Source organism: Idiotropiscis lumnitzeri, chromosome 15 (assembly GCF_059441095.1).
Source record: "Idiotropiscis lumnitzeri isolate Australia: NSW breed Sydney's pygmy pipehorse chromosome 15, RoL_Ilum_1.0, whole genome shotgun sequence".
Taxonomy (NCBI): Eukaryota; Metazoa; Chordata; class Actinopteri; order Syngnathiformes; family Syngnathidae; genus Idiotropiscis; species Idiotropiscis lumnitzeri.
The window spans coordinates 12,407,505-12,435,503 of record NC_142405.1 but is presented as its reverse complement, the minus strand read 5'-3'; the positions used below and the strand labels follow the sequence as shown (position 1 = coordinate 12,435,503).

Genomic DNA, 27,999 nt, shown 5'->3' with positions numbered 1-27,999 from the left:
CGCACCCCCAAAAAAAACAAGATCACTTAGAGAGTACATTTTATTAACATTCACAATCCATCAGCTGAAATGCTAATGCTAAATACTATTAAAATACCAATCACAAAACAGAATGACTGAAAAAAAATAACCGTGAAATTAAAAACTATGCCAGCTGTAGCATGGAAGAGTTAAGGACTTGTGTCAGGCAAAAACACAAATCAAAACTAAAATGACAAAACGGTAGAAGTGACAGGATTTCTACTTGTTGAGCTAGATAAGTTAGTAGTGAGGTCCCTTTTTAGGCTTGTCAGTCTTGTGATTAAAAGATGCTGGAAGCTTTTATTTTGTTTGTTTAGGCTCAAACATGTGACTCATATGTGTCAAATGTTATCCTACATAAAGACGCTGTATGTATACATAGATTTGTTTTTACACAGTAAAAGTTTGAGGAAAAAAAATACTGGTGATTCAAGCTCTTCTGCCAGCATACATTACCCACAATGCACCAAAATGCAGGCCAAATGGGTGCATTTTTTTTTTTACACTCGTACAACTAACACACTTTGCATTCAAGCCCACATTTACTTACTTGCCACACTTGCCACAAAACGTCTGCAGGAGAAATGGAAGTTAAAAAGGTGAAATTGTTTTTCGGCCATAGTAATTGTCACAACCATGTCAGTGTACAGTGGCAGTTATGAACATACTGCTCAATGTCAATGTTTTTAAATGGCATCCAAAAATCTCACAACCACAGCGCCACCTTCAAATTCCCACTTTTCTGAGCCATCAAAAAAAAAAAAAAAAAAAAAATCTTAAACCAGCTGTACAACCTTCCATATAAAGCTTTCTTCCAGCCTGCACCATAGTGTCAATGTTGGAGTCGTGCAAGAATAACCTTGTTGCCTCCACCACAGGAAATCTACACACACGTCACGCCGACCTCTCTGGAATGAAACCTAACAGTGAACAGTTAATGATCCTATGTTAAGTGGAGAGAAGATGGGAGGTGGAAGTGGTTCCAAGTGTGTGTGTGTGTGTGGGGGGGGGGGGGTGCGTGTGCGCGTGTGTCTGCGTGTGCGTCTGTGCGCTGGAGGAGGGGGATTTAGTCCTTCCACTAAGTTTTCCAACTCAGAGGAATCAAGACTACAGACCAAGAGCAGGGGCGGGGCTTCACAGTGGACTTGAGAGGGGGGGTGATGTGATGTTTGTGGTCCAGCACTGAAATGAAGTCCATCCAAAGGCCACCGGACCCCTTTCCCTACAAAATGAAAGTATGAGAATTAGCAAATTGTCCAAAATATTTACAGCTACTCCACTTTATTCTTTGAGTGAATGATGGGCGGGACTTCTGGTATCAAGCTGAACTATGGTAACATTTACAACCTAGCTTCTTAATGATGTAGCTGTGTAGGAGGACGGCGTTGAAAAGTGGCCAGTGACAATGTACAGTCACTTGTTTAACCACTTTCTGAACTCTGTGGCTTCAGACGGTGTGCTAAGCAATCTAAGAGCTCAGAAGCATATCCGTACCAGCACCGTACCAGCTGGTGGTGTTTTGTTTATTTATAATATTTAAAAAAAATACTTGGACCGGCTGGAAAATAAAACTTCGCCTCCTCATCCAGGGTACATGATCAAAACTTAAATCATCATCTCCTTTGTTCGCACAACTGCCAACAAGCTCCCAAGCTGGGTAAGACATTTTAAAATGCCTTGGGGGCTTATGGTCGTTCACAAAAGGAAACCCCCAAAAAAAAAAAACTTTCCAATGAAACTAAAGCTGCTGTAACAAATGTCAGTGTTGCACAGGAAGTTGCGCCCGTAACTCTTTCTACATCAAAAGTCCTGAAGAATAAGGTGGCAATAGTAGTAGTAGTATCAAAGCGTGGGACAACATGCGTAGTTCCATTTGAAGCCACCAGGGGGCAGCAGAGAGTTAAATGAAGCCTTTTAAAGACCCCTTTAGCTCGCCCTGTATCTTAGTGGTTTATTTGACCAAATAATTCTAAACAATTCTCAGCATTCAGCCTTTTGGTATCTCACTATTTAAAAATAAAAATGAATATGTATATTTTAATTAATGAGGAGAAGCGATTAAGATAATGAATGGATGAATTTTAGGGGGAAAAAATATTAAGATGACTCTGAATTATGCAAATGCTTGGTGGGCTGAAGCCATACTTTGTGCAACATGTGGCCACCTGTTCAATTGATGAGGATTCCAGCAGGGCGTTCTTCCTCCTCTTGAATGTTCTTTAGGTTGTTCTCCTCCTCGTCCACGGTGCTGCACAGCCAAGGAAGTCCCTTTTAAAGAGAATTGCAATAAAGACGAGTGGTGCTTCCGGAGGTGCACTTACGTGAGGAAGTCTCTGACGTCTTCCACGGTGAGTTCCCCCGTGGATTCCAGAGTGATGTCAGCACAGCTGAGAGGGGAGTCCAGGGGTGTGTCCGAGACGGGAGAGGACAGGGAGCTGAGGGGCTCCTGTGATCGTCCTGCCAGGGAACAAGTTAGAACATTGCCACTGAGCTTTGAGTCAATGACGTGATTCGAGTTTGTCAATATTGCAAAAACAGCTCCCCAAGGCTACAATGGAGCATGAGGGCCATGCTGAAATTGGGAGAAAACACAATACTAACCTAATAAAACTGAGGCCGTATAAGCTCCGAATTACAAGTATTGGACTATTAGAAAAAAAACTGTCATAATTTAAAAATAAATAAAGTTGCAATTTTATGAGAAAGTAATGAGATAAAACAATGTAAAATGATTACCAAATGAAAATGTATAAAAATAAAATGAAATAAATAAAACGTGCAGTGATTTAATTAATTCAATTCTAATTTGGCAAAAATAAATTTGGAATATTACAACTTTATCTCAACAGTTTAAAAAAAAAACAACCAAAAAAGTCAATTTAACAAAAAGAAAAGTAGCAACAATCAAGCAATCATTTTCTAAAATCTATTTGTATGGTTTAAAATATTCGGATTCCTTGAAAATTCAGCCTCTCAACAATAAATATCATCCATTTTTTTAATTGACTTTTTTTTGGAGTGGTTTTTGTTTGACTGATGTTGAATCAAAAAGAAACATTTGCAAACATCCGCTTTTACGTAAAACGATCAACATTTTTCCCCTTCTCCCTCCAACATGTTACACTAAGCCTGTTACTGGAACTAATTAATTTAAGTGAGGTTTGTGCATAGGCAATTTGAAAAGTCCAGATTTTTTAATAAAGGAATGTAAAATAAACAAATTACATAGAGAGAAAGAGAGATTTATTTTTAATATGATTCATTGAGTAATCACCAGTATAATCAAAAATTTAGTTCATTAAAATGATCATTAAATAAAACACAAGTGTAAATAATATAACAAAATAGCAATTTAATGACAACGTTGAAATATCAGGAATAAGTTAAGTCATTTGTTTTTATAAGAGAGTTATTATTTCATGATAACTCTGTTGTGGTTTTAAAAAGGGAAAAAAAGTTGCAATATAATAAGAAAAATGGTGTTTAAAGGTGAATGAGACTCACATTTTTAATTTTAAGAAAAAGTTCTGATACGAGAAACATTAAGTAATTTTACAAGATGACAGAGGCCTTGGCATGCCTTCACTTTCACACTGAGCGAGAGAGCCAACTGGGGCGTGCAGAATGGTCACCATGGAGACCAGAGGGGACCTCCGACTTGGGCAGAGTTTAACAGGTCCACAGCAGTGAAGAGAAAAGGGGAAAAATGTAGTGGAGAGAAAAAAAAAAAAAAGAAGGAAAACAAGGCAGAGAAGAGTGTGCACATATGAGTGTGTGCGGTACCTTCAGCCTGTCCTGTCTGGTTTTTGTGTGTTCCGTTGGCCTGTGGCAGCGCCGTCGTGCCATCGCTGAGGAGACATAAACACAAACAATTTAAAGTACTAGTTTTCAGTAAATTCTTCAGTTTCACAAACAACCTGGAGGTGGAGCTCAACTGTGGACATCATTTCATTTTTTTTTCACATTTAGGCAACAATGTAATCTAATAGTGTCATAATAGCTGTTCATCATTTGTGTCCTAACAATGTCGCAAATTTTGAAGTCATTTTTCTTTTCCTTTTAGAATTTTCTTCCATTATTACAGGCAAGTCGCAATGTAGAGACGTGAGCCTTCAGTAATATGTTGAACATGCTTGAGGTCAAATCAAAGCAATCAAATTTGATTCATATAGCACTTTTCATACATACAATGCAGCTCAAAGTGGTGTACAATAAAAACATCCCAATTACAACAAAAAAACTAAAACCCACTCCCACCCAACATACACACAAGACATAGCCAAAACGCACGCCTGAACTCACATACACAAAACACTCACATTCACACAACTTAGTAGAGAGACAGAATGACATGACAAGATAGAATAGGCAGAGAAGGTCCCCACCGACTGTAAACTTAAGTAATAGTGGTTGTTCCTACAGAGCATAGAGAATAAATGCCTTTGAGAATTGTTGTACGCCCTATTTTTGTGTGTTTCTGCTGTGTGTGAGTAAAGTAGCAATGATGAAACGTTTGACAGCCAAAACGTACAAGTAGCCCATTTATGGTATTTGGTATTTTACATTATCATTAAGAGATTTAAAAATCTATATATCTATATATTTTTTTTTTAAAACTATCAAGTAATTATTTTATGCCTGCGAGGGGCAAGGGTCTCTCCTAATCTGTGACTTGGTTTAATTGTGTCTTACCTGGCCAGTGTGGGCTGTGAGAGTCGCTCCAGTGCAACTGAGCAGAGTGGTTCAGTGAAGACCTTTGCTGACAAAGAGAACCTCTCATATTCTGAGGGGGAGATCAGGTAGAACCCTACATACACAAAAACAATAATTAGACAGACACGTTTAGAATGCTGACAACTATTATGTAATATTCTAATGACACTTGTGATTTGCTTCTCACCTTGCCCATTTCTGGTAAAGACACATGATGCAATGCCACTGATGTCCTCTTTGCGGATGCAGTCATAGCGCACCTAAAACAACAGGACAGTCGGCAAAATGTGATTTTGGTAGTTGTTGTTTTTCCAAACATTAACAATAAGCCTTTCAAGCTACCTGTGGTCTGAGGCCAGGTATGCTGAAGACGTGCATGTCGCCCATATTGGTGAGACACACCAGTGTGTGCTCGCTGTAGTCTTCCTGAGCTGTGGAGCTGAAGACCACCAGGGCAACCTTCCTCACCCGGCAGCCCTCATGCGCCGTGAGCTTGAATTTCGTCTTGGCGCTCACCTTAGGGAGAGAGAACACCTAGCAACAGAGAAAAGACGCAGACAATGAATTCCATGCTTCCAAATGCCAATTAGATAATATGCACTACTTATAGAAAGTTAAGAGATTTTTGACTTGAGGGTGAAGATAAACACATACCACAATAAACAAGCTGCTCAAGTCTTCACTTTCCATGTACTGTATTTACATATTACCTTAAGTTGTTCTTCTGAGGCGATGAGCACAGAATGAGGATTGGACATATCCGGGGCAATGGAGAGATCCTGTGAGGCTTCATAAGGCTCCGGTAGAGGTTTAGCATGTCCATCCAGCACGCAGATGGACACCACGGGAGCTCTGTGCATCAGCTGAATCTCCTTGCCCAACACCGCCTCCACACACGTGCCGCTCTCACCGGCGATCCCTCGCTCGGAACCGCGACCCGAGCCCACGCCGGGTACCTCCAGAGCGTAAGCGTACACGCTGCCCGAGTTGGTGCCTGCCCACAGTGTGGGTCCATGGTGTGTGCCTGGTACACAATCAGTGGCATTAAAAAAAACGGCAACACTGGTTTTCATTTACAGTGAACATGTATTACAGTGATACTACATAAAAAAATAAAAATTCTCCTGACATTGAGTAAACAGCTTTTAAGTGCATCGGCGACTCTTCTTTCCCACATGGGAGGGCAATTACAGTAAAACAAATAAAACTGCAGATTTTTTTCTGCCACTTGAAATATCTGTTGCCATTTGTGGAAACTAGGCACAAAAGATGAAAATTAGAATTTGAATTAGAAATCCCTTTATTGTCATTGTACTCAAGAGTGCAACGAGATTAGAATCAATGTACAACTGCTCCCCAGAAAAAAAAAAAGTTTATAATTGCCTGTAGATACGGCAAAATGGCGGCAAAGAACTACAGGAATCTCCTCAACTTATTTTAAAATAGTCCCTTGGTAATAAGTGCAGCAAATAACACGAAAAATCTGAATGCCAGATTGCGAATATGGAAGGGAGTTCAATGTAGCAGGAATTTCCACGAAAGACAAGTATGTGACACAAAAAAAAACAAAAAAAAACTGTGGTAATGATCTTATAATACCATAAATGAATTTAACACACCATCACGCAGAAAAGTGTCGGCAAAACACAGACACCGAACAACTCCCGACAACGAGTCGTCCGCCGATCGAGGCTCAATCCTTCGCTGGATAGGAGCCATTTCTTCATGCTCAGCAAGGGCGGCGTTGGCCTCTTGAACCTTTACAGATCACATAGAAGTCATGAAACATGGAAATATATTGATGCAATCGTTCATCTCAGGGTGCCAAGGCAGACAAGCACATACCTTGCTGGTGGGTGCGGTGATGGTACGTTTCTTCCCAGATACTCGACTCTTGCGGATACGCCTGAAACTCTGTCGTAAGGACTTCTTCAAGGATTTGACTCTTGATAGAGGACCCTCCATAGCCAGGGAGTCATTCGGGTGTAAAGTACATCTGAAATATGTACAAAAGGACCAGGAGTTAGAGCGATATAGCGGAAAAGTACTTAGTTTATACCCAATAGTCGTGTCGTCATACCTGGCCAAGACGGAACTTCTCCTGTGGTAGTCAAAGAGGCCAAAGCCATGACTGGTTCCAAAGGCGATGAGGTTCCATTCGGCGTGCAGTGCCACAGCTGTAACCGAAGCTGGAGGCATGCACTGCACCAGCACTTGAGGCTGAAATCCTGGCGGGAAAGGGGCGGGTTTGAGACGCGGCTCCAGTCGGTCGTGGCCCTTCCACGTGAAGCCCTCCCTGTCCTGCAGCAGATCCACCACGGCGACGTCCACCGTGTGGTCCGAGCACTCGTCGCTCAGTCCGAGAACGATAACCTGAGGGAGACGGAATACGCGTAGGCTCACTTAGTACCACAAGAAGGGTCTGCTGGTCAAACTGCTCACTGCAACCCAAGGATAACTCAAAGTTGTCTCAAGGAGTATCAGTTAAATTTTGCACAAACCTACTGTTACACTCAGGAGCAAAATAAATCAATTAAAATCTTAAAACCACTTACATCCCATAATATACAGTCAATTTTATCTTACACTTACAAACGCACAATGTGTCACCTACTATCTCTCCAATTGTTTTGACTTTTAAAACAAAGAAAGATATAACATGTTTGGCTCAATGCATAGGCACAGTGGGCAATTCAAGGGAGAAAAGTAAAAATGCAACATCAATATGATCATATATCAGTAGTCTTGTTGAAGGTTTTTTAAAAAAAAAAAAAAAAAAAAAAAAAAAAAAGTCAAGAAAACACTAATATTGTTACAAGTTCTATCACTTATTAAACATTATTCGCATTGTTCTATTGTTTTAATGGTCCACTCATTTACCTGCCCAGCAGTGCCTGCCACCAACAACTTGTTGCTGTACTTGCATAGGCTGATCTTCTGGATGCCCAGACGGGGGTCGTCACTATACGGGTCAAAACAGCCCACCTAGATACAGACAAACTTTATTAGGCAAACTGTTGCAATGTGATACAATTATTTGAGATTACGTGTGTTTGCGTGTGCGTGTCACAAGCAGGACAAAGGCCAGATGCACAAATAGGAACGTGCTGGAATGTACGTACAAGTTAGGTAATCTGTAACCTCATGAGTTTTAGGAACCTTTTCAAAAGGAAACTTAACTCTGCTTTGAGATTTGCAGTCCACCTCCGCAATCTTGAGCAACTTACATTTTCTGCTGAATGCCCCAGCAATGCTCTCCTTCCCCTCATACGCATTCAAGAAAACATTAACCCGACTCTCACGTACTCACAATGAATTCCAATAGAATCTCCTAGAAATTGGTCGCAGAATAGACGTGGGGTGACGGGTCTGGTTTTCATTACTGAGGAGGGGGTGGGGGGACTCTCTCATCCCATAAGAGGGCCTCATTCCTGAACATGCAGCGCAGTTACCGCAGGATACAGCAGATAAGCATGCGTTTGCATGGAGGCGAGTGCGTGGGAAGCAAAAGCAATATGAAAACACACTAGACAGGTGTTGTATCCTGTATGATGACAAAAAAAAACATTTCAGATTGGCCGTAATTACGTCAGGAGAAAAGTCCTATCACGGTCAAACCTGAAATCTACACAAACATTGACAAGGATGTTTGAATATGAATAAAAGTGCTTCTATCTTTATTTCTAACCAACACCAGGCCAGCACATATTCATTTGGTGAAGTGCATTTGCACCCAACACAGATATTCTGGAGCACGTCATCCCTTTATAACCACAGTCTAATAACAGGAAAAATGTGGCGCGTCTGTCTGAATACCAAACACATGAAAGCAATCGGATGAGAAATGAGGCCACTGAACGCATGTGAACCGGACTGTTTTGATTCTCACATTGCTCCTGATTATGAGGAAAGACATTAATTCTCGCTCTTTCGTCCACTCTCATTTGTTCCGTTCTCACCTTCCGGAAGGGAGGCCATTCCTCCTCCTGCTGCAGGTCGGGGTCGTCACTCGGGTCTCGTGGCTCGTCGCAGGGGTCGCAGTCTGTGTGGAAGACGTTGGCCGTGCTCAGTTTGTACAGGGGCGTGAGAGCGATCCCGGATGCGTCCCAGAAACGCACGGTGCCATCCTCATGTCTGTAAATGCATGCGGTGTAAAGACACTTCCGTGTGCTCAAACAAATTCAAGTTTGTCATGGTAGTGTTTTATCCTAAATTCTTTCAAATGTTCCTCTTATGTGTTTGAACTGTGGCATCGCCCCAAATTCTAATGTGCCCAGATGTCTCATTTCCTTAGCTCGTAGCCAATATCGCCTTTGCCAAACATGTGCCTTTGTTATTAAAGTGTGCTCGTTAATCGTTACCATGGAAACGTAGGAAAATTTCAGCTTGCAAATGTTGCCGAATGAATATCCTTGAGGCCCAAAATGAGAAATCTAAACAAGAATTCTTCATGACGATGTTCATGATTTAAAAATGTCTGAGCATGTGTGTGCGTGTGCAGGTACCCTGTCAAAAGCAGCTCTTGATGTTTGGGTGGAGGAGCCAGGTTTGTCCCTCCACATATGGGCCAGCTCTTCACAAACAAAAACAAATTAGAATTCCCAGTATGAAAAAAAAATCATCACAAAAACATAATGCATGAATTCCTATTTAAAATGACGCCTGTATTGTGACAACAGATCAAAATGTAGACGCTCTGACTCACAGACGTGACCATATGAACGAGCGTGTCCATTGAGCGGACAAAGCTTTAGTCTGCTTTGCTCTCTGGGCGTCTCTCTCATTTGGCTTTGCACAGAAAGTAGACTTTGATTTATGAGAGTGCCAGCGAGAATGTGTCTGTGCAAATTTGCCACTGATGAGTCTTTGCAAAGCTTTTAACTGCCAATGTCCTCTTGTTCACGAATAGTGGGCTGAACATCACTGCACGAATAGACCGAGTCATTGTGCATTATAATAATTACAACATCCCAAAATTCATTCCCTGAGGTAATTACACTACACGACTCAAAAATAACTTCAAAATGCTACCTAATAGCAAAATATGTTAAGAACTAAGTGTGAGCATGCACATGCAGGTCTTTATGTAGTAAGTTCAACAAGATTACCTTTACAAGTACAACTAAATGCATGAGTGGCTCGGTATTAAAAGTTCACAGGTTAAGATACTTAAGTGCATTTTGAATTTCCTGTGATAGAAAATCCTAAATCCTCTAATAAACCAATTTAGAGACTTGGTCTCGGATAGTGTCCAAATAAATCAAACTCTGCACCATTGTACTAATATAGCATGGCCAATACAATACAATAGTACAGTTACATGTATGATGCTCAATAAAAAAAATAGATAAATAAATAATAAATATAATCGGTGCAATTTGTCCCCATGCGCTTTAGACCTCCCAGTAACTTGGTACTATAGAACAGTAGTCTCCAACCACCGGGCCATGGCCCAACCACTTTGGACTGGGCCTTCTTTCCATGACATCGGCCTCTTGACGCATGTTGCATCACACTAATATCTAATCCACAAGCTAGCAAAATGAGCTCAGCACAATACGCAACAAGTACCCCAAAGCGGAAAAAGGGGTGGAAGACCACAGCGATAGAACCTTGAACATTGCTCGTATGAGCTAACGTGTTGCAAAATGGGAAATTCAGTTCCGAGAAGGCCTATTTACCCTTTGACGAGTGGACGAAAAGAAAATCATGACTTCTCACCCTGGGTGTGTGTTCGTGGCCGTGCTGCGCTTTGCCAGCATTGACCAGCCTTTCCCACAGTTTGGGAGGGACGCTGGTTATGTGACAGGAGCATGTGATAGCTGATGAGTGGAGGGGAGCCAGGTAGGGAGTGGGCATAGAAGGCCAACCGGGAGACTGGAGGTCAATCACAACCAGCTCTTCTTCTAGTAAGACCACCACTGCAGATGGGTCATCAAATTCTAGAGAGAGAAGAGGCCATTAAATCGATTATACCAGTTGCTGCAGGAAACTGTAACCACACAAACACCAATGATCACTCAAAATGTTCTGTCAAAGTAGGTGCATACAAAACATGGCCACTTTCATGTTTGATAATCCCCTGACCTTTCTCTTGCTCAACATTGTGAACAGTAAAGAAGTCAATGACTCGTGAGGTGAAGTCCAGGGTGACGTGGTCTTTGTCCTGCTGAATGGTCAGACAGTGCCGGTCGCCATAGCTGGCTCGGGGCATCCCTCCGCTGTACAACAACAATGGTGACCTACAGAGGCAAACACAAAGGTGTGTGATTATTCATTTGTCATCTTAATTATCTTATCTTGGCAATGTCTAATCTCTCAGGTTGTTTTCACACGTATTACTTGTTATTCACAATGCTCCAAATTGCGGCTAATAGTCTGCCGGGCATATGAGATAACCTTGGACACCAAATGAATATGCTTATATCTAGATCTACAAATATCTATACATTCAATTTGAACCACTTTGATTAATCACTCACCCAGTCTCTGTTGTCCTCCACAGGATTTTGTTAATAGCTTTGCAGGGAAAAGGACCTGAAAATATAACCACATGAAAGAAAACCTCTCGTGTGAAATTCTATTAAGAAAATAATGGATGAGTGCTGTAAGTGCTTTGACATTAACACAATGTACAAAGTTCAAAGAAGTCATTTTTATTTTGCTCATGTACTCTTTTATTGTGCTTCCTTTCCTTTGTTGCTTTCTCAAATTAGTCTTAATCACTTGTATATGATCCCTGCTGACCACCTTAGGCGGTGCCTAACAACACGAAATGATCCTTCGTGTCAAGCAGTTTTATCCGGCACTTAGTGTTTATTCTATGGCATTTCCTGAAAGTTTTATCAGTCATGCTTATGCGTTCATTGTCTCCTGTCTGTTGATCCTGATATTGTGGAAATCCAACACAATCCAATACAATACAATACAAGCACTTTGTGATGCAATATTTCTAATTAACGAAAAGTTGATCAATTCGACTGGCAAAAAGTGCAACAACCAAACAAAGAAAATGCAAATGTATAACTTTTAAACTTCCTTGCTCATCAGTCACAAGAGACACGAGTTGCATAAAGGCGTGAGACACGAGCCCTGCCAGGACCATGTCACTGTGCTGTAATCATCCAAATACATTCAAATGGAAGCACATTAAGCTAACCAGGCACTTTACACAACCCCCCAAACGTATTCCAGCTGGGAAACACAGACACATGTGAGCATTTCTCACCATATGGGATGGTAGAGGACACCGGCTGCTGATTGTTGCCGTCGCCGTTGGCAACAGCCCACACGGAGTAGCCACCATCGCTATGGGAACTAACAAATAAGTTTCCCGAACATTCCCACACCAGGCTCTCCAGCTGCTGTAAAAGATTTACATGAATGTATATGCCATTAGCACCTTTATTGTACATACACATGAACTATGTTCCAATATTGCTACAAACTCTTTGCACTTACCAAAGAACAGACTAAAATATTTACCCCCAACCAAGCAACTTAGATAATGTGCTATGGTTTCATATAATTCTGGCAACATTACTGTAAATTGAGAAAAAAAAAGTAACAACACAGAGCACTTGCTGAGTTTGCGTCGGTACCTGCTTGCCAAGGAAGAGCTGTTCTATTTGTCGGCTGCTCGCGTCCCACAGGACCACCAGGCCTCGGCTGTAGCCAATTAGAATCTTCCCTGCTTGCCGAGGATGCTCCTGAAGAGATTCCACAGGCCCTAATGATTTCCCACATCTGTAGTCTTCAGGCAGGCTGGAAACATTAAGTGTCTTGTTTAACAGCAAAATACTCTTATCTGTAACCTTCGGTTGTAAAAAAGTAAACTATTTACAAGTCAAAACAAATGGACTGGCAATTAACATTATCTTAAGACGAAAGAACGCATGATGCAACGAATAGAACGATTATATTTTATAATCATTATACATAATCTAAACATTTTCTGTAACGCATAATCCTCACCAGGTTCACACGTGAGCTGAAGCCTGTGAACTATGACAGGCATGTATAAGAACAAATGATACTTTTTCCGACCGAAACAAAAGCATAACTTAAAAAGGCAACACATTGAATGCACATAATAGAGCTGTTGCATGAACGCTGGCTGAGGCTGCAACTCCAACAAGACGAGTGAGGTCGATAATAAGCTACTGGACCTCGCCAACAAGACATTCCTCTGAGCCAACGGAGGAATGTTCAACAGGACACACCCTCGAGATGTTGGAGGATTCCCTCAGCATAGGATAAGGAAGAGAGTGGGAGGAAACAGTGGTTGGATAGCGGAGGAGGACGGAGGACTTAAACCAAAACAATTTGCAAAGAGACACAAAAACATTGCAGTGCTGAGCTCGTTGCTGGACCCAATAGTGGCAAAAAGGAACAAAAGCCTGCATGCCTCTCTTTTTATCTATCGCACACGCACGCACAGCCATCCAGCTGCTTTGGTAGGGTTCAACAAGGAAGATCCTCTCCGGAAGCAGAGAGGCAGAAACTTCCCTAACACAGACTTCCATTGTCTTTATAAGTATTTTTAGGGAATCCAGCATCCTGCTAAAGGGACTCAGGGATGAGCCTGTGCGAGCGTGCGCGTCTACGGGTTGTATATTCAGCTGAAACACTTCCCCAACCGGAACATTACGTGTTGGCAGCTGGTACAAAGCCTCACTGTGTAAAACTTCCCATCCTTCTCACTCATACAGACACACATCCTTATCAGGGGTCCTCATTAGGCTTCTGTCCTGCCCACTTCCTTCTACCAGGCTGCTTAATGAGGGGTATGCTGGACCAGTCAGTCACACAACACAGAAACACTGCAGCATTGCCAGTAAAGCAACAAAGCTGACCCAATAAAAGTAAACATTGCTACCTGCACATGCAAAAAAATACTTAATACTTGCATCAATGTAACAAGCAAAAAGTTTAACGCCCAGGGGTCACTTGTAGCCAAATTGAACACGGGCAGTATCACAATGTTAAGGTAATACAAGCTTGCATTATTTATCTTACTTCTCAAACTGAGTGCTGTTCAGACAAGGCAGGAAAACTGAATCCAAGAAGAGTTGGCTTGATATGAAATGTAACTTAACAAGCAAGTGCGAAAATGTCTATTTTGGGTGTGAATTTTGGGAGACGGGGTTGCTAATGGAATCCACGGCCACTAGATACCGGACATTCCGGAAAAATCTTGTTTTTGCGCATGTGTTTTGTCACAACCTTTGTACTTTATAGCAAGACTCATTCAGCAAGTTAGATCAATTTTAATTGACGTGATGTGCATTATTGCATCTGAATTCCAACACAAATAAAATATAAAGACTGAGGCAACTGTGGTTGAGTCACTCGCGCAACATTTGATCAACTACATTCACAAAGCATGACCTTTTAAGATACCCGTTCTGCTTAGGGTTCCGAATGCTTCCCAAACCAAATATGGATTGGACTTCCATTTCACACTTGCACATTTATTTCCTAAGCATGACTATAAATGACGTCATGTTTGCAACAGTCTCACCTCTGCGTGACACGATCCTGGGGCAATGTTTGGCTGTCTTTAAGTGAGAGACTGTGCAATTCCAGGAAGTAGACGCCACCTCCCTCTGTTCCAATACAGAGGAGGTCACATGACCTCAGCAGGAGGAGGACAGTCACTCGCGTGGTACTGAGGGTAAAATGGAGATACCGCTGTGGTCACAAAGTACTTCAGGATGAATAGGAAGTGTTGAACTGTTTTGTTTTTTTCTTTTCCACTGATAAAAAGTGTCAGCATCCTAATGATTAGGAACACTGCTGCTTGGGTAAGAGTATCTGAAGCCTCATGGCCATAAAAATAAAATTGCTCTGGTGCAAAACATAGCAACAATTTTGTTTAAAACATATTGCATCACTCCATAAAAACTCAAAGGGTGACAAAAGGCAAATAAGCAAAGCAAATTTAAAAAAAAAAAATGCTCATCATTACCTGCAGCTGTCAATGCCAGGTCTTCCTGGAAGGCAGTAGCTGCCTACTTCCTGTAAAATGACCGCACCCTCTCGCTTAGCTCCGCCCACCTGCCTTGGGGCCGTGGCAGTCAGCTCCCACAAGTGAATGGTATTATCATCCAGAAGTGACAACAGGCGGCCCTGTGACACATATTAGTACAGTCGTATCAATATGGATTAGGATGACACACATAAGACAGGGTTTCTGCTTACCTGTCCTGGCAGGAAGTGAATTTGTATGACTGCGGTAGTGTCCTTGTGTAGTCCTGTGAACTCCACACCAGGTGCACCATAACTGACCATATTGTTAAGAACACAAATAACTTTGTTTGGGGGAAAAAAAAAACATTCCTTATTTAATACGTCTGTCTAGTATCATTGGACGTGAATGTGAGGGCCCCACTATGAAGACAGTCAAGAGGGGGTAATTGTGAGCTGGAAAGCCAATGAAACATACTAGTTAAATGTAATAGTAGAGAAGTCACTGGAGCGCCAAAGAAAGCTCATAGCAATTTCCAACACCAGCTGACGCAAAAGTCCAAAATAACACCAGTGTGTATGTAATCACGAGCAATTTCCGTCGGGTGAATTATGCTCAACTGGAGAGAAAAAAAAAAAAACAGCATAAACAACATTGTTAAATGCCAATGTGAATTGGTAGCAATCTGCTGCAAGGCTCCCATAAACACTTGTAAGCGATGTAGATTACTGGGCTGTCTGTAGGCATGTAAATTGGAAAACCAAAAATATGAGGCCTCGTGTTATCTTGACAGTGGCATTACACGGCATTACGATGTGGGCTTTGGATAAAAGCTGCTGAAATCAGCTCCCGTGAGTTTTCAGATATTTTTCAGCATTTTTCCCGTTGAAGGGCCTCAGCCAATATCATGATTGAGGTTTTTCAAAACACTACGTGGTTGGTTGTATTTGCCCCCACCAGCGGCGAGTGAGTTGTGATGAAAATGAGACAAGGTGAAAGTAATGGTAAAGATAGCTACCAACAATACCTTGTGGGACACCGCCTATTCAAGAAAAAAAGTACTAGATGAGCAAATTAGTTACTTTCTTTTGCAGTTTTTGGCAACTACGTAGTCTATTTAAAAAATGACAAAGAAGTATATTCCAGAAATTCGAAGGGCTATGACAAGTGGATCATGCTGGACTGAAACAACATATTGTCATAAATCCAATTTCCTGAAAATGTGTCCTGATTTTTACATGCATCATACACTTACATCCCAAAATAGCTGAAGGTGCATGGGGAGACTCAGACGAGTCCAATATAAGCAGAACAGGTAACACACACTTACACACACACACACACACACACACTTGTAGGTCAAAAGAAAGCAGCCTCACAAGTACAAGGCGAGGTAATAGCATTGTTTCTGCTGTGATTAAAAGATAGATCAGGGGTCACCAACATGTTCTAAAAATGTTTTAGAAGTGATCAATTGAAAATGATCACACACTTGCAGTTATTAACATAAATTGTTTCATACTTATATTTTTCACCCTCCTACCTCAGAAAATCATCAGGAGAATTTATTAACATAGTCAGTGTCTTCACACAAATACTGTATCGTTAATTCTTCGTAAGCAACAAAGGTAAATTGAGCAAATGTGTTATTTCAGAAGTGTGTATCAAACTGCTAGGGTGGCCTTTAGCATTAATCCGTAACAGAGGCAGCTCTCGGATTCAAAAAGGTCGGTGACCCCTAAGATTGAAACTTACACCGTCTTCGTCGGCAGCACTACTAAAAGGAAGCAGGCCATTGGTGTCAAATGAATGTCACAGGGCACAAGTGTTTAAGGCACTGGCTGGATAAAGAGGCACACACACTCACACACACACACACAACTGAGGTGTGATGGCTACAAGTGGTTCACATAAAGTATCACACTCCCCAGATGCTTCCTGGCAATAGTGATGATGTCATAGATGGAGCCGTATTTACCATAACGGCATTGTGTACGTTTCAGTCAGCTTCCCTCCCTAAAGATGATTTATGCATTGCTGTGCTACAAGTCCTCACTTGTCCCGGAAATGCAATGTGTAACATGCATGCATAAATTGCTCTGACTGGTATGTAGAAATTGTTCAAAATCATGCAAATACAATGCATCTCCCCTGACTTCTATTATCATGACAAGCGGGTTCTTTATGAAAAGGTTTTTTTCCCCCCACACAAAGTAGAAATAATGAGCAAATAGCCAATAGCATTGTAGACATTTCAGTAAATGAGGCTTTTAGTGAGAAGAACTATCTTTATCCAACTGAAAGCAAGACAGCTAATCATTCATCATATATTTCTTGATATAAAAAAAATAAACAACTTTGTTTCCCTTTAATGGGTGATTTGCTTATCAAAATTAGACTTCTGTATATTGTTTCAAAAATGCCCTGTAAAATAGAGCTTCATTTAAGACAATACAACTTGTGCAAAACTGACACACCAAAGGAGCCGCCGCAAACTAACAGGAAGCTTTGCCAAGAGCGTCAGAAACTTCAAACAAAGACGAAGGCGCACAATGCAATGAAGCCAAATGGTATGTGACAAGTTGGAAACTATCAGCAAGGCAGTAATTAGAAACCAGCCTCAAAAAGGGGGAAAACAAGTAACCCAGAGCACACAAAAACATTTAAAAAAAATAAAAAATTAAATAAAACAGACAAGAATGGGCGATGTCTCCTGTATCTTGTTCATTGTGATTAACCTGTTGAAGGCACAATGTGTTCATTGATAGGGCACTTTGCTTGCCCCGAAATGTTAACAATGGTCGTCTACAGTAACTCACAATCACTGAAACTCTCTCTCTGACATACACGTATATACACACACGCGCACGCACACACACACACTTGGCCAGTGATGCAGAAAGAGTGTTAGCAAGGATAAAGCGATTTCACGGTCTGAATACAGACAAACAGAAGGCATTGTCCTCCATGCGCACACACACACACCCCCACACACACAAATAAGATATGGATGTCAGGAGGGAAGGATGACACAGGATTTTTGTAAAAAAGATGACCACACATCCATACAAAACACTCCGTGGTAAGAAGGTCAGAGTTCAAACGTGTTTAAATTCACAGCTGAACTGAACTGAAAACATTGACGAACTTCCTGACGGCGACCAAAACTTTAAGGATGTTTGCTGAATGACGGTCTCCACCAAAAACAAGCCAAACAACTCCACCCACCCACTAGAGACACAATCCTCATCTAATTTGCATCATTTGTCTCAACTGGGATTTCTTGTGTCCCACTTTCCGACAGTGCAGCCGATACATTCGGCTTTGAAATCAAGAAGAGGGGCCTTGAGAGTTGTGCTAAATTGTAGAATAACGCCTCGATCTTTTGCAATTCCCCAGAAAACGACGTGCTTTTTTCTGCCATGAATGCAGCGTCATTATAAATACATTATTTACACACACAAAATCTAAAAGGATTTTTAAAAGACACCTCACCAGAATTTTGTGTTTTTTTTAAATGTTATCCAGTTTGCTGTTTGACGATCAATCTCAACAACCATTCTGCTAGACATGATGTTGTGAAACAAAAGAAAAAAAGATTCATCATTTTGTGTGCAGACAAATGAGAGGGAGAGTTTTAAAAAGTTATGGATTCTCCATAATCTGTATGAAAAAAATGAGCGCGTCAAATCCAAGTTGAGCTGATTTATTTTAAAATTAAACATGGAACATGTTAAGAACCTTTTATCTCAGTCAAATCTCATCGGGATCAGGTTCCTTATATCCGACTAAATCGCTAAAAGTATGTTGAGTTTGATCCACTTCCAAAATCCTGTTTGGCAAACAAGATCTCAGAACCACGGTCGTTCACTCCTTCGAGATCTGCACTCTCTCAATGATCTTGCTGATTAAAATGTCAGTTTCAAGAGAGGTATCTGTATTCGCCTCAAATAAATACCAGTTAAAAAAACATTTCGAAATGACGGTAACCTTGATTTACCTAGCAGACAGTGTCCCAACCTTTTTGGACTTTTGTCTATTCAATTACCTTCAATAAATTGTGTGTGTCGAACAGGATGTACAACTGAAACTGAGGACACGCACACACATAACATCAAAGCGATGATCTCTGTGTGTGTGTGTGTGTGCGCGCGCGTGGGGGTGTGCGTGTGTGTGTAAATATTAGCTCATCCTCAGGATGTTAGTCACCGATACCAGAAGTTAGCGGTCACAAAGTTTTGGTGCGTTTCAGCACATGCAGAACAAGGTACAGTACAGTCAAACTTTGCTACGCTTCGTTCTCAAGCAAGACATGCTTTTTTTTTTCTTTTTGGGGTAAGCTAAACACCCTTCTCTGATGTGCTGAAATGCAGATTTTTAAAGTCCTCTGGTCAGAGCACTTCATCCCAGGCAACTGCACTGGTTGTCTTGGAAACCAATTCAAAAGCTCCCTTTATTAAGACGAGACGGAGCAACAAAGCTCTTACTCACCATCTACACGCACACACACAGGGAGGGTTAACCCAGGGCACACATTCCACGACAGGAGACGGGAGTCCTCGACATAACACTGCCACCCCAACAAATCATCTCCCTCTGGACATATACGCATATTTAAAAAAATAAATCACATATATTGTCCCACCCTCTTCTCTGAGCGCCAGACTGTGGTTAAAGAAGCAACCGTAATATGACTCTGCCTTTGTAAACACTCAGAGAGTGAGGGATGTGAAATCGTAAAGAGTATGCATTGGAACAAAAGGGGAGAACTGGAAAGTTTACAACACCATAAATATTGTAAAGTTTTACTCAGGATATGTTCACTGCCAGCTTTTTTTTTGTCTCTCTTTACAGACACACACTGCACTTTTCCCAGGTGAGTGTCCCACACATCTGGCAATACTGTACAGTGTGAGTGTGAACTGTCGAACAAGCATGCTAGCGTGGGCCGCCAGGTCAAGCCCATGTCAAAGAGTCTGAGATTAGTGGGGAATGTAAATGCATGCATTCAAAAATAAATATGGCATTTTTTATTTTATTTTAACATAGTAAGGTTTAGTCTCACATGATGTACTTGAATGTTTTGCTTCCATGACCTGAGTGAGTACATATTTTTGTTTGACATGGTTGGTTAAGTGTGTGGTATTACCTCACGTCACTGCAAAAATCCTACGGCAGACTGTAGTGATTTATGACTCTGCATGTGTTGCTTCCTCTGACATGTCTTTTAACACTACACCTCAAAGATGCACTTCAGATATTTCGGCATGGTTCATTAGAGGACAATGTTGCTCCAGAGGAAGCTGTAAAGCTGTAAAAATTGTCAACTGCACAAGGGTAGCGTTAGCATAGCGTGCCGGAGTTCAGCGTACTTGACTAGACACAAGTTGAAAGAATCAAAGTATTACCTCTGTACATGTGTTTTGACTTTTTCTTGTCTTATGACTATTTGTATTTCAAAATTGGGCGCAAATAAAATAGAGAGGACACATACCAGAGGTTACTCATAGTAAGGACTCACATCTGAAGGAGTAAGAATCCTGCACACTTTTTTTACACTTGTGTGACAAGAATGAAAGGTTCTTGCACCTCCATCATTGAAGTTAAACCAGAGAGAGCTCTTTAATTTTGACATTTTAAGAACAGCTTAACATATTTAGACTGAATTAATTATATTAGCCTGGAAATTATCATCCCTATCTCTATTATTTAAAACAGCTAATCTTTAAATCCGGACAAAATGGAGCGTCACGAGCATCCCAGGCACTGTAGATTCCATTACACTGCGTTAAATGATTTAAAGGGGAAGTCAACAATTTTTTATAGGAATATGTTATATGCAGGCACACTAATCAAAACATGGCATTCTTATTGACATTGCGTTTGTGGAATATTAATTACGTTAGCTGAGCCCTGACCAACTGTGATGTTATTTTTTTGTTGATAAGTGACAAAATGGCCGCCCTATGACATGGCTAAAAATGGGAGAATTTTGTGGCTTTAACTCATATTTCACTCACGCAATTTTAAATCAGAATGCTATGCTTCGTAAAGGCGCATAGAACAATTTATTGTGAATAATACTTTGGGTTGACTTCCCCTATAACAACAACAAGAGGTACAATTTATCAAAATCATTGCCAATCAGTAGTTACTTATTTGTAATTCTTGTATCCACTGAAGGTTATTCAACAACAACAAATCTCAATCAGGCATCAACTTAGGGCACCATAACTCATATTACAAAAATTTTTAAATCCTTGGTTATACCTTTGGCCACAGTATGAGAAAGTACTGTAAGCCATTTTAAACTAGAAAGAAAAACTTTTCAGCCAAAATGTGCCAGCATACGCTCTGGTTCAACACAAAGTTTTAAAGTAAGTGAATGCGTTAGTTAGTAAAGTGCTTTGGGCCCAGTATGATATAGACAAAGTGCGATGAAAGTGCACTCCATTTTCTATTTTAATCAAATTGGATGCGTATTTAGGTCTTTATGTCATTTAAGTACAAGGAGCAACAATTCGATTCTACTTGGAAGTCATTGTAATTACTGCCAACACGAATAGCGAGCGCTAGTATAATTTAGCAAATTAAAGTAGAAGAGATTTTAAATCTTCACTTTGACATTTAACTTGTGATTTATTCGAAATGTATTTAGAGTCTTGAATAGGTTTGAATTATTCATATCTTCAAAAGAAAAAGTTGTATTTTCTAAAACACCATGGGGATCTGCAGGTGGGTCATGGCAACGAGTGCCCTGCTCTGCGCGTGTGACGGTGCAGCCAATTGCATCAAAATGACTCAAGTTCAAGTTTTCCACACTCCCCGCGGGTGCACATTTCCTCGACTTTGCATGCTTTGCAGTCTGCGCTGACTTTCCAGAAATTCCAGCAGCAGCTGGGACTCTTAAAGAATGAGGAAGACTTGTCTGGGTTTTGCTGCATCAGACATTTTGGGAAAGTGCTGGAGTTATTTTTCCTCTCATCTGACACTCTCATACAGTATTGTCGCTATCTATCTGCATCGTTTCATTCCGCCATTTCTTATTCCATCACTCTCTTGCATTCTCTCTCGCTCTCTCAAATTGCCTGGTACCACCAGCCTATCTTGCTCATACCCCCTCCTCTCTAGGACTCTGAAAGCTGCATTTCAAAGAGCTGATTCTCCTGTCTAATACACGCACAAACAGAGACAGCTTCCCACACAATGATAAATGAGTGCATATTGACCAAACAGCCGTACAGTTGCTATGCACAGACATTGGCATGTTGGTGAATTTTGATATTTGCTGCACCTCACACACTCACAAAATATATGCAAGAACAACGTGAAGAAACTATACAACTCAAATACTACCTCAGACCTGCCGTTATCTTGAAAACAGACTGTCATGATATACAGAAAATAGTAGACAATTGACCACAAAACCACCGTGGTAACGGTGCCAATGTTCGCCACCGCACAAAGATCAACACATCTGTTATGTCAAAAGGAAGGAATTTGGTAGGGTGCTACAATCGTCTTGTCCGAAACCACAGCAATTCATTTATGGGATTCTCAAATCCCATGAGTGAAATTGCATATGAGCTGATCATGTTGTGTTTGTTTGTTTTCTTTTGCAATCCAATATTAATGGTTCGGGCCGCCAGTTTAGTCAGCATTCATTATAATAGTAAGATCACACTTGAGTCCATATTTGCCAGTGGTTCTCAAATTTTTTTTTTATCCCCGGGACCCAAATTCCCCAACTGTTGCAGTGTTGCAACCAACTTTTGATAAAAGTTGAGAACATTTGTGAAAATATATTGTTTACATAGCTTGAAATAACTAGTTTTCTTTGAGGTGCAATTTTGTTCATCAGTGACTTCATTTGAGGAGCAATTTAATAATTTTGAGGAGCATTTTTTTTTTGCCTGTTAACTCCTCAGATGCATATTTTATTAAACAATAAAAATGTAAACGGGAGGTTGAACGTAGGATTGCAGCTGTTTATGACACATTTGTCAAAGAAAAAAATTTTAAATTGAAAAAGTCAAGTCTGACCTAGGATCCATGTTAAACATTTTACTGTTTTTGAGATAATTGGTTATTGATTCAATATGCACCAGTAAAGAATCCCAAATCTTTAACACTTACTTATAAATACAGGTAGCTGTATATCTTACCCATTTTGCCACACCATAGACAGAAGAAAGTCAGACTCAGAGAGTGTAAGCAAGAGAGAGTAAGAACATAAGTGAGCGCCAGTGCTTGCCAAGTGTAGCTACATGTACATGCATTGCAAGTAAACAAAGGTGGATCTGCGGAGAAAACCACAACCAGAGTTCGCAAGCACTTATTCCTACAGTGGAGTGAAAATGGGGAATTTCAAAAAGTCCTTTAAAAGCTTGGGCTTAGCCAACTTAAATTTGTGAAGTTAGTGCAATGGAAATGCTATCAGCTCAAAATGCATCTTTACATGAGGACCAAAGGGCTGGAACCATATCCACATTTTAAAATAACCACACCACACCGCCGTACTAAACTTTTTTTTCCCCTAAAATGTCTGTACAAGGAACAAATTTGCATTTAACCTAAATAAAACACTCTCACGCTTGAGAAAAAGCAACAAATGTGCATTGTTCATTTGCAGCGCCATCTTCCTTAGATACAGCTCCCAGAGCATGCAGAAACATTAGAGCTGCATGAAACAATTCAACACGGCACCGCAACACTTCAAAACATATAAGACAAGACCGAAAACGAATTGCACTTGAAACAGATGCACTTGACAGCTTTTCATTGGATTGTACTTGCTGCCGATTCCTACCTCCCACAAGTACCGCTTGGATGCGCCAACACATCCTCAAGGAAGGATACACTTTGACGGCTCCTGCCTTTGTGCCGATAGCCATGAGTTGCAGCTCGGGGTCATAGGCCAATGCGCTGGGCTGATGTGGGAATCCATGCTCCACCGTCTGCGAACGTGACACACAGACAGAAGGAGAATGAATGCACAGATTTATGATCATCTTTCCACAAATGGTGAGCAAACAACACATTTGACAACAGAGGGGGATGACCAGCGAACAACTGTTTCCGACATGGCGACAAAGCCACACACAAAGCCTCATTCGACAGTTAATGAGAGGCCTAAATGCGCTTCATTTGAGGCAAGACGCGGAAGACACACCCGCCCATGTCTGCGTGTGTTTATACAGGTCAGACTGACGCGACTAAAAGGGAGGACACCCTTAATAAGGTTTGTGGAGAATTCTCAAAAAATGGCAGCATTGCTTCACGGGCAGACTTTGTTTAATTCGATCCAATTCAACAAGTCAGTCCTCGTGGCTCCTCGTGGCAGCTGGGAAATGATTTAGTTGCACAAAGAAGAAACGACATCTTGTAGGAAAAGGTCTACATTGAATTTAAGCGTGAGGCTTTCTTACTGGGCAAGCATTGGGAGAGAAGTTATTTGATTTAAGTAGGGAAATAAAATATGAACCCTGAAGTGTTTAAGGGTCTGAGATGCACAAACTCCTGTTGAAAGACCACCTCTGTGTCAGTTGTGGCAGCTGGCGTCCGACCTTAAAAAGTATGTGTGAGCCTGTTTGCTTTCACAGTGAAACCAACACTTCATGGAGCAGGAACATGGCAAACAATTTTAAAAGACCACTTAAGCAGGAACACCATAGTGACGTCGGAATTGCAAATGATGCCGAGTGCTCGGTCAAATATTTGGTTTGGACAATGCGTAAATTGGAAATACAGATTACATATTATTTGATGAGCTACCTTGGACTTCGGAACTGCAAAATGTTGAAACTAAATCAGTTGCAAGGCAATCTAAAAATTAACTGCGAAGGTGAGTAACGGGAACTTTTAACTACGCAGAGACATCACTAATTGTCACCTAAAAGAACGGGGGATGAAAAGGAAGGAAAATTGCTGCCTAAAAAGAACTATCTTTAGAAATACTTACAAACACTGCACCTTACATATCTTGGTGAATAAAGCGGAACCTCAAAAGACAAACGCCACCAAGGTCATACAATAGATAAACTGGCAAAAGACTAAATGTCACGTTTTTTTTTTTTTTTTTGCAACATCCAACATGCAGCATCAACAGTAGGTGTTAAGAGAAGAATATGATGAGGAAAATACACACCAAAGGTTATGGGAAGCAAGCAGACTTCCAGCAGACGGCAGCGGTGTCTTAATTGTGTGTTAGTGATTGAGTCAGTGCTATTGGATGATAATGACGACAATGACCTTCGGGCCAAACATGTAAATGCAGTACATAGTATAGTGACGATTGCGAAGGGGAAGAGATGGGAAAGTAAAATGTATCCACTGTCTGGCTCACTCACATATTATCAAAGGTCGAGTATATTTTTGGTAACATTCACAAAATTAATGGTTAACTTCTTTTTCCACTTGCTTGAATGTTCCACTGGAAAATAATTATATCTTCAAAGACACCATTGTGCACTCTCAATTTATTTGTCATTCAAAGGAGTGAAGACGAAATTGAAATGTTGTTGTTGCTGATGGATTTTTATGATGGCAACAGTTACTTCCACTTCATGTGTTTCAAATCCAACAAAATTTGACCATCATCCCAAAATAAAATGTGTTTGACCTTGGAGGTTTCACTCTATGAAGAAAGAAAATTAGAAAGCTAAAACTGCACGAGCCTCACTGTAATGATACACTCAATGACTACTACACTTTTCAACTATACAAGTGAGGTTTATTTGGACAGCGCGTCTGCCTTGTATGCAGCAATTTGTGTATTTGAATGTCAATCTGTTTGAGCAGCTGTATCGTGTACTCTACTTTACGAGTGACGCACTGTGGAAACTGACGAGACGAGACAAAAAAAAAAGCCACAAAGCTCAGGCAGTTTGATTTTGCACAGTAGATTACCTGCAAGTGAAATGTGATCTGTACAATAATCAATATGAGTCAGATTGCTACGACATTCTTTAGTGTCGTGCCACAATAGAAATGGCAGACAATTAGCAGTCTTAAAGGGGAGTTTGCAATTTTGAAAAAAAAAAGTCACAGTTCGTCATATTTGTTAAAATTGTCAGTATGTCCTGAAAGTAGTTGTATGAGTTAAATCATCTGTGAAAAAAAATACATCTCTCTCAGGTGCCACCTTGTACCTAAGAAACCACCATGTCTGAGGAAAAACAACCAACAGGAGACAGAAGGCATGACTGACAAAGTGTCAATCATTGGCCGCACAGTAAACAATCAGAGAACACCCTTGTGGCCTTACACTGACCTGTTATCTTGACCTTTAGGGGCTTTGCTGAAATTATGGCGGAATATCCAGTTTAACACCCATCCCTTATTTGCCAACAACTGGGCATAAGACAAGCAAACAAAGGCAGGATAAAGGGATCTAAGGCCTGAGAGGATTCAGAAGCCTTGCTGAATTAGCAAGATTTCAGCTCAACAGGTACATTGAACCACTTTTTGATTTTTAACTGATTTTACAGCCCAAATAAAATAAGACTCAAAAGTACTTACAGTACCTACAGTCAGTCTCACAGTAACGCTCCATTACAAATAAGTCATGCTACCAATGTAGCGTCCACGGATAATGTCTGCTTGCTTACAGTGCTAATGCTAGCTTAGTAATGCTACTGCTGCAATTGACTGCACAGTTTGATATCAATATGAATGGCCATGTTTTACAACAATGGTCATGCAAATTAGTGCGGGGTGTGGTTTGAGAAACACTCCAGTGGTGAATGATTAGTTAAATTAGGCTCTATTCAATTCTTGCTAAACGTTTTTTTTTTTTCGAACTAGGGTGAAAAAAAAAATCAAAGAAAAGAACTTAAACTGATCTCAACACTGGCTGAGACCCAATTTTATGGAGTAAATATTATGGGCATATGTCACTTAAGGCAGAATGGATTATGGTCCATTTAAAATTGTAGAAAAACTCCCTTGTGTTGTTTTTACACTGATACAAATAAAATGGCAATAAAGATTTATTGATTACACTCTTGTGCACACAAAGCGCAGAGATCCGAACTCATACCAACAGTAAGAACTGTTTTTTTAGCACTGATTTAAGAAGGGCTCAAGTGGCCTGATCACGATCACAAATGGATGTGTCGCCAAACATTTCAAAACAGTATAATTTTAATCTCTATTAACGACGATCATTCTAATCAGTTATTGGTAGTTTCAGTGTTGAGTTAATGTGGGACGCGGGCCTTTGGCCGATTAACACGCCGAGGAGCAAACAACTGAAGCCAGCACACAAGTTATCAACAAAGCGCCCCTGCTTGCGCCGCAGCACAACCCGCAGCAGTTACTGCTCTTTTCGTAAATGCTTGTAAAACAGGAAATACGTCGAAAACGAGAGGCATGAACACTGCGGAAAGCCCGACTTGCTCCATTCAACTGAGTCTTAAAGAACATTAGCGGTAGTTTGCGTCTCGCTCCGTCACTTTACCTTGCTGAAGGCGAAGAGCTCCTGTTTTATCTTCTCCCTCTGCGGATCAGTGCCCTGCCGACGAAATCTGAACTTCATCATCTTGAAGCGGGCTGGAGGGCACAAGTGAGGTGGGTGAGTGGCACACTGGAGCGGGTATCACCCGGGCGGCGTAGTCGGGAAGAAGCTAAACTAGCTTACTAGCTTGCCGGCTAGCCCATGCAGGGTGAGCGCGAGGCTTACGAGGCTGCGGCGCTACAGCGGGTTGCGGTTCTCCTCCGGTTTAGTCCTTCTGGCTCCGCTCGGGTCGGGGATGGTTTGGCCACCGCTCCCCCTTCTCTTGGTTCACACGGACCCCATTGTTGGTAACCAATGGGAGCGGAGAAATCTGCGGGCAATTACTCAGAGACGCCCACACGGCCAATAGCACAGCGTGGGGGTGTTGGGTTTGAGACACGGGACGCACCGTATTGGATTTACGTTCTGTCGACATCAGAGGGGCGGGTCAACGGCATGTCAATAAGACAAAATGAAGCGCAACATAATAGGAGTCAGCAAAAAAGAATTTGCCTACATTCTGGATTTCGAAATATTTTTGCATATTCATCACACTTATGCTTTAGATTATCACACAAATACAGCCCAAATGCAGCTTCTAAACTAAAATTATATTTATTAAGAGGACTTTTCTTGATCCTGTGTACCTCTGAACCTTTTTTTCATATAATTGGTACCCACCTAACTCCTATGCGTTTATGATTCTGCAAAAGTATAATGTAACACAAGTGATTATTAAATTGAAGTAATTTTATTTTGTTTCCTTAATTTGAACATAATTGGTTTGCATTGTCTTCTT

General features: G+C 41.0%; 1 protein-coding gene across 4 annotated transcripts; it reads right to left on the bottom strand.

The window, feature by feature from the left end:
- Positions 1-26: 26 nt before the first annotated feature.
- Positions 27-27,571, bottom strand: llgl1 (LLGL scribble cell polarity complex component 1). Of its 4 annotated transcripts, none has more exons than XM_088317409.1 (25): positions 27,345-27,570; positions 27,165-27,256; positions 23,564-23,661; positions 14,938-15,019; positions 14,705-14,865; positions 14,258-14,404; positions 12,336-12,498; positions 11,963-12,098; positions 11,217-11,271; positions 10,822-10,976; positions 10,456-10,676; positions 9,240-9,307; positions 8,694-8,868; positions 7,615-7,719; positions 6,815-7,107; positions 6,580-6,730; positions 6,354-6,492; positions 5,445-5,758; positions 5,077-5,268; positions 4,922-4,994; positions 4,714-4,828; positions 3,805-3,869; positions 2,343-2,478; positions 2,187-2,269; positions 27-1,243 (listed from the first exon to the last, which is right to left on the bottom strand). In XM_088317409.1, exons 2-24 carry the CDS (start codon positions 27,243-27,245, stop codon positions 2,191-2,193), a joined length of 3,204 nt encoding a protein of 1,067 aa, XP_088173535.1. In that variant the 5' UTR covers positions 27,246-27,256; positions 27,345-27,570; the 3' UTR covers positions 27-1,243; positions 2,187-2,190. The 4 variants fall into 4 exon arrangements, with proteins under 4 accessions (XP_088173535.1, XP_088173536.1, XP_088173537.1 ...); XM_088317410.1 differs by having other exon boundaries at positions 27,387-27,570; XM_088317411.1 differs by having other exon boundaries at positions 2,167-2,269; positions 27,165-27,571.
- Positions 27,572-27,999: the final 428 nt, after the last annotated feature.

Excerpts from the sequence above, each read along its gene's own strand:
- llgl1 (XM_088317411.1), bottom strand. The coding sequence starts at position 27,245 with ATGATGAAGTTCAGATTTCGTCGGCAGGGCACTGATCCGCAGAGGGAG. Across the intron at positions 3,870-4,713 it reads TCACAGCCCACACTGGCCAG|CGATGGCACGACGGCGCTGC; the intron begins GTAAGACACAAT and ends ATGTCTCCTCAG. Across the intron at positions 2,479-3,804 it reads CCAGACAGGACAGGCTGAAG|GACGATCACAGGAGCCCCTC; the intron begins GTACCGCACACA and ends GTTCCCTGGCAG.